This window comes from Haplochromis burtoni, unplaced genomic scaffold (assembly GCF_018398535.1).
Source record: "Haplochromis burtoni strain Fernald_Lab_line unplaced genomic scaffold, NCSU_Asbu1 Contig_40, whole genome shotgun sequence".
Taxonomy (NCBI): Eukaryota; Metazoa; Chordata; class Actinopteri; order Cichliformes; family Cichlidae; genus Haplochromis; species Haplochromis burtoni.
Window position 1 is genome coordinate 424,820 of NW_024582401.1, and position 7,142 is coordinate 431,961.

Consider the following 7,142-nt stretch of genomic DNA (forward strand, 5'->3'; position numbering starts at 1 on the left):
AACTACAAGGGAAATGAACACGGTCGACAGCTGCCAGGCAGAAAAGGAATCATTAAATGTGATCCAACAGCTAATCTAGATAGATTAACTCTACATGTCTGTGACCAAGATGAACTTAACATGCCAAATGACACTGAACAGTTGGTGGAATTCACAAGCAATACACACAAGTGTAATATTTTCCACAAAGAAGTCCTTACTACACCTGCCTAAAATGAATTTCTTTGACAGTACTCATTGGATTGATGTTACTCACAACAACAGGAAGATCTGAGAAACTCATTGTGTGTTTATAATAGTCTAAATGACTTTTGGAGCCATTTATAAGAAAGTGTGGGGTCAAAAGTTCAAACAGTTGTACATAAACACAAATCCTCCCAATGTGTCATTAATTTGCCATAAGAGGAAATTAATTAGGACGATAAGGAACAATCGATTGGCATGATTGAGCAAGACCTCGTACATTGTCAGCGGCCACAGTAGTCTGGGTAACAACCCAAACTGGAAGCACCAGAGCTTCAGTTTGTTAGGATGCCTGGGTCGTTGACCCAGGGGTTTTGAGTTTATTATATTATTTATACTTTCTAGTTTTTGGTTTCTTTGAGTTCTGTCTTATGGTTTATGTCTCTGTCTTCTTTAGTTGCTCTGTCTCCCCTATCACCTGCATCCCCTTGTCTAGTTCGCGTCTATGTGTATCCTAGTTCCTATATCCCCGTGTTCAGTCAGTGTTTGTGTCTGCCCTGGTCCCACGTCTCTGTTCCCTTTGTAGTGCCTGCATGTGAGTCTGTGTCTTTGTTCAGTCTGTGTTATGTGTTTCCTGTTTTACTTTGAAGGTCTCTGTCTTTTCTCAGTGTGTTCAGTTTACGCTTCTTTGGTCTCGTCAGTTCTGATTTGCCCCAGCTGTGTTTCCCTCCTGTTACTCATTTCCTGATTGCTCCCTCTGTGTATTTAAGCCCTGTGTTTCTTAGTGTCTGTGTCGCGATCTACCGTTTATTTTGCTGTGTGTTTTGTCAATCCGCCGGTGTTAGTTTATTTTTGACCTTTTTTCCCCAGTTATGTTATGTTTGAGTTCAGCATTAAAGCTGTTTTGGTTTAAGTTCTGTCTCCGGAGTCTGCACCTTGGGTCCTATTCCTGTCTGCACACAGCCACACCTAACAGAAGATCGCGACCAGAACATGGACCCTGCAGACTCCTTTTTCTCTGAGTTCAGCGGCGAGATGGAGCGGCTGGTGCGCCTGCTCGACCGCATCGCCCAGTCCTCGGATTTAAGGACCATGGCAGTGGGGCTGAGCGCGGTGGAGGCCATCATTCGGCATAATCCCTGGCTTAGCCAGTTTGCTAAGGACACTGAGTTGGGGAACACCATAACTGCCTGGAGAGAGCAAGTCAGGGCTAGTGAGCTTGCTCTCTCCCTCACTACATCTTCCCCACCGCTGCCGCAGGGCAACGCACACTCTGCCTCATCGCCACTGCAGGCTTCCTCCCCTTCCTCACGCCAGCCGGGACCTTGTTCGCCTGTCCGTTCGCCTGCCTTTTTTCTGGCGGCTGTGTGGTCGGAGGATGAGGAGGAGGTCTCCGTTTCTCCACCGGTTCCTGTTCCCTCGTCTAAAAGGAAGCGACGCCACCGTCGCTCCTCTCCTCGGTCATCCGTTCAGCCTCACGCCTCGTCAGCTGGAGGGCCCGAGGAGCCCGTTCAGCCTCACGCCCGTCAGCTGGAGGGCCCGGGAGCCCGTTCAGCCTCACGCCTCGTCAGCTGGAGGGCCCGAGGAGCCCGTTCAGCCTCACGCCTCGTCAGCTGGAGGGCCCGAGGAGCCCGTTCAGCCACCTGTCTCTGGAGGGTCCGAGGGGCCCCTTCAGCCACCTGTCTCCGCTGGAGGGTCCGAGGGGCCCGTTCAGCCACCTGTCTCCGCTGGAGGGTCCGAGGGGCCCCTTCAGCCACCTGTCTCCGCTGGAGGGTCCGAGGGGCCGCTTCAGCCACCTGTCTCCGCTGGAGGGTCCGAGGAACCGCTTCAGCCGTCTCTTCCTGCTGGAGGATCCGAGGGGCCCGTTCAGCCTCTTGCCTCGTCAGCTGGGGGTCCGGGAGGACCCAGCCAGCACGTCCCAGTGTCTGCTGATGGTTCTGGCGAGGCCGTTCAGCCACCACCGGCTCCACCGCCTGGTCCGGCCTCCGAGTCTGCAGTCTCGCCTGGTCGGCCTTAGCCTCTGCAGCTCCGCCTGGTCCGCCTCCGAGTGTTCAGCTTCGTCTGCTCCTGAGGTCTCCATGCTGTCTGTTCCTGCACTCCTGTCCGGCCTGCTCGTCCTGCACGTCCTGTCCGGCCGATGACTGGACGTCATTGCCGTCATGGACGGCCCCCTGAACTACGTCGCCGTCGGTGCCTCCCGCCCGGCCGGCCTCCTGATCTGCTCGGTCGCCGTCGGTGCCTCCCGCCCGGCCGCCCCCCTGACCTGCCCGGGTTTGGACTGTTGTGCCGTTAGCCTCCGGGCCGGCCCCCCTGAACTTTTTTGAGACTATTGCCTGGGCCTCTGCGCCTTTCGTGAGCTCTTTTGTTTGTTTGCTTTTGGACTTTGCCTGGGCCTTGGTGCTGTTGTTTTGGACTTTGTTTGTTTTGTTCTGTTGCTTTTTTTGGTGCTGTTGTTTTGGACTTTTTGTGTTTGTTCTGTTGTTTCCGGGCTCCAGTGTTTGTTTTTTTTTTTTTTCTGGCCCCTTGTTTGGTTTGTTTCGAGCCCTCCATCCTGTTTCCCCCGCCGCCCACCCTGGTTGGGTTGTTTTTGTTTTTGTTTTGTTTTGATGTTTTGGTTTGGGCTGTCTGGAAGCCAGCCCTTAAGGGGGGGGTACTGTTAGGATGCCTGGGTCGTCGACCCAGGGTTTTTGAGTTTATTATATTATTTATACTTTCTAGTTTTTGGTTTCTTTGAGTTCTGTCTTATGGTTTATGTCTCTGTCTTCTTTAGTTGCTCTGTCTCCCCTATCACCTGCATCCCCTTGTCTAGTTCGCGTCTATGTGTATCCTAAGTTCCTATATCCCCGTGTTCAGTCAGTGTTTGTGTCTGCCCTGTTCCCACGTCTCTGTTCCCTTTGTAGTGCCTGCATGTGAGTCTGTGTCTTTGTTCAGTCTGTGTTATGTGTTTCCTGTTTTACTTTGAAGGTCTCTGTCTTTTCTCAGTGTGTTCAGTTTACGCTTCTTTGGTCTCGTCAGTTCTGATTTGCCCCAGCTGTGTTTCCCTCCTGTTACTCATTTCCTGATTGCTCCCTCTGTGTATTTAAGCCCTGTGTTTCTTAGTGTCTGTGTCGCGATCTACCGTTTATTTTGCTGTGTGTTTTGTCAATCCGCCGGTGTTAGTTTATTTTTGACCTTTTTTCCCCAGTTATGTTATGTTTGAGTTCAGCATTAAAGCTGTTTTGGTTTAAGTTCTGTCTCCGGAGTCTGCACCTTGGGTCCTATTCCTGCCTGCACACAGCCACACCTAACACAGTTTCCCTGGGAGTGCAGTGTTGTTAATCCGCCTGAGGTCATTAGCCATGTTCTGCCTTAGTTGTTCAAGTTGCCAGGTATCACTGAGGTCTGCATTATACCACCGTCCCAGGCTCTTGATGGAATTGGTCACCCAATCAACACCCACAGGTTAACAGGGACGAAACTGGTGGAAGATTGTGTGACAGAAAGTCTCTGTGCTCAGCCAATGGAAAGCATTTCCACAGGCTGAGAGAACATTTATCAATAAAACATATTAAAATACTTCTCTGAATGTAATAAACTAACTGGTGATGGTAAAAAACACAGGCCTTTTCAACAGTGCCACGGCGCCGTGATCCCAGCCACCATCGATGAGTAGAGGCCCTCAGGAGAATCAGTGTGGGCGCGGGAGATTCCATCGGTCAGTCGGGAACTATCGCCTGGATGCTGAAGCTCCTAGTAACCAGGAGAATGCGATGCGTTTCTTCTGCGAGTGAGCGGTAATCCTTCGCGGCCAGCAGCGGGGAGCTGTGACCTAAACCCTTCATCCCTCTGTGACCTCATTTACACCAGAGTTTAGATACTGGCATAAATGATGTATAGTGTCACACCAATAGTCCCAACATCAGTGGCATCACTAAAGTTGCCAGGTGAGTTTATAAATAGAACCCATGACATGGAGCAGGTACTGCAGACAACTGTAATGGATATTCATAATCACAGCTGTACCTGCTGCAACTGTAACAGACAAGGTCTTTTCCTCCATTCGCAGACGCTGAAGACCCCACAAGGCCCCCAGTCTCCGCACTCGCGGGAGAAGACACAGTCACAGACACTAGACATGTGGCTGTGGCTCTCCTCCTGAGACACAACTAAGCCTGAGTAATTTATATATAGATTGGTGGTTCAATCCCTGCTTTTATTCCTGTATGCATGCTGTCTTTGTGGATATTCTAGATGTCAGTGACCTCTTTACTCATCTGTTTCTTTAGATTGTGGTATGATGCATTGCTTTTTGAGATCTACTTCACTTTGTCAGAGATGTTCTGTGTGAGTGATTTCTTGATTCGACAGGTCTGGTAGTAATCAGGCCCGAGTGTTTGATGATTTGAAATATTTCAGTGTGACAAATATGCAAAAAAAGAAGTTGGGAGGAGATCAAATACTTCAGGAAGAGCTCAGCGGCCCACACCTCACTGCACATCAATGGATGTGCTGTTGAGATGGTCAACAATGTGAAGTTCTTGGGTGTGCACATGTCAGATGACCACCACCATCACGAAGAAAGCCCAACAACATCTTCACTTTCTTCGGAAGCTGAAGAAGGCCAGTCTGCTTCCTCCCCCCCTCCCATCCTTTTACCAGGGAAAGAAGTCTCTGCAGCGGCTAGTGAGGACAGCAGACAGGATCATTGGAGGCCCTCTCCCACCCATCTCCCCCCTCCACATAATGCTATATTTGCATATTTTACATCTTGCACACGTCTTTGTTTCGTCTTGTCCACAATATCCTGACCATCACTTGAACCTGGTATTCAATAATAACTGCACAACATCTCACTTCACTGTAACTGCACGCGATCACTTTGTATTGTCTTTTGTCCTGTCCTTGTTTATCACGCATTCTTATAAATGCACCATGGGGGGCTTGAGGTGAAACAGCATTTCAATACGCTGAATACTGTGTATATTTTTGTATTGACAATAAAGACCTTGAATCTTGAAATGGGTCTAAAATAAGCCAAGGTGTCACAGGACCTTAGCTTATTTAGTTGGACTAATCTATTTAAATTTGAAAATTGTGGCATTACAGCAGGATGGCATGGTTGCCATGACAAATACTTTCATTTTAAAAGAGTAAAACATTGGTATAAAATTAATATTGGTATTAATAGTAAGAAAAAGTGTTTTTCATATTATGAAATTAAATTACAGAGAAGTTGATTTTCTATGGATCATGTTTTATTCAGGGTAAGTACATCATTAACACCATTACTTATTTTTTCTACTTCTTTTAAAACAGTTTTTCTGTCAACTAATGTTTTTGGATCCATACATTTCAGTTCCACTCAATCTCTGCAAGACAGACGTTATGTTAGAGGACTCCAGAAACAGAAATACCACAAATAACAGCTGTGCTGAACACAGGTTACAAGTTAGCTGATCCTCAAGTGAAACTACAAAATTTGTTTAGTTACAATCACAAAACTGCTTAGATCGTGTGATGGTTTGCCGGAGCTTGTGTTTTCTCCAAAACCTTGACAGCAATGGTCTTGACCGCAAGCAGCGCTTCGTTGCAGGCCCCGGATATGTGAGAAGGTGGTAACAGGAAGCCGTATTCCCCACGGTCCTGGAGCTCAAATGTAAAGGAGTATTTGATGCCAAGTTTGTACGCCCAGTCGTCAGAGCCGCCAGAACATGGGTCTGAAGAAAGAATAGAAACACTCACACATTCAAGTTACAGTGACTTTGCTTTAAAAAAACGAAAAAGAAAAAAGGCTGTCTTACATAATGTGGCTGCTCCAGGACCATATGTGTAGGTGTTCCTGTAATATCGTTTGATCCTCTGGGCAGCTTCTTGGACCATCTCAAGCTTATGAACAATGTGTGTTCACAGAGGTTTAGACACAACAGTTGAATAAGTCTTTCACTGCTGTTGGATAGACTCGTGGATCATCCAGACTACTCACCAAATCGTTGTGGTTCTCCGCTTGATCAAAGGTGTAGGAATATGGGAAGATGAACATCTGGGAGTAGGAGTGGATGGTGATGTAGAGTTGAACTGTGTCCTTGTGTCTGCGCAGGAAGTTGGCCACAGCCTGCGCCTCGGGCTCAGACTCAGGAAACGGCCCGCAGTTGATTTCCTCACAAGGATTTTGAGAGGATCCCTTAACTGGGCACAACAGCGACACGTGACCTTGTGGAAGCTACAGAGACCCTTGCATGATCAACGAGTGCGTCCACACATGAGAAAAAAAAAGGGAAAGGAAAACTTACTGCCCCAATCAACATCAAAGTTTCTGTTGAGGTCAACGCCAACGCAAAAACCCGACTTACTGATGGAACGGTTCTTCCTCCACCACCTTCTCTTAATCTGAAAAATAAAAATAAGGAAAAATCATACATCTATTTAAAATGACTTCTTTTACATTGAAAAAATGATTCTGAGTTCTTACTGCCGTCCACGTGTATTTGTATCCATCAGGATTCATCACAGGCAGGACGTAGACATCCATGCTGTCCAGGATGCGAGTAATTTCCGAGTTTTGCTGATAAAATGACAAAGACTGACGGACAGATGGCGGAGCGTTCAGTGAAACTGCTCCGAGAGAGAGCAGACTCCATTGCATTTACAACAAAGAGCATTTAGAGAGCTCAACACCCCATCAAAGGCAAGGGCTAAAATAAAGTTTGATGTCAGCATTGTCAATATGGAAATCTAGTGTAGTGTATTAGTCTTTTTCTGTCATTGTGAAGTTATACGTCTTAATTTGTTGCTTTAAGTTTGGAGATGATCCAGTGGAAACTAAAGCTTTTTCATAAAGCTTCATTTGATGTGATCCTGACCTTTGACCTATGACCTTGACGCAGTACATACAGTGGGGCAAAAAAGTATTTAGTCAGCCACCGATTGTGCAAGTTCCCCCACTTAAAATGATGACAGAGGTCAGTAATTTGCACCAGAGG

The 7,142-nt window shown here is 47.3% G+C and overlaps 1 protein-coding gene across 1 annotated transcript in view; it reads right to left on the bottom strand.

The window, feature by feature from the left end:
* Positions 1–5,399: 5,399 nt before the first annotated feature.
* Positions 5,400–7,142, bottom strand: part of cpb2 (carboxypeptidase B2 (plasma)) — a 5,882-nt gene continuing 4,139 nt past the window's right edge. The window contains exons 7-11 of the mRNA XM_014332933.2: positions 6,632–6,742; positions 6,453–6,549; positions 6,146–6,348; positions 5,964–6,048; positions 5,400–5,879 (exon numbers count right to left, since the gene is read on the bottom strand). Of these exons, the coding sequence (XP_014188419.1) occupies positions 5,668–5,879; positions 5,964–6,048; positions 6,146–6,348; positions 6,453–6,549; positions 6,632–6,742 (708 nt within the window). The 3' untranslated portion in view covers positions 5,400–5,667. The remainder of the gene's footprint in view (positions 5,880–5,963; positions 6,049–6,145; positions 6,349–6,452; positions 6,550–6,631; positions 6,743–7,142) is intronic.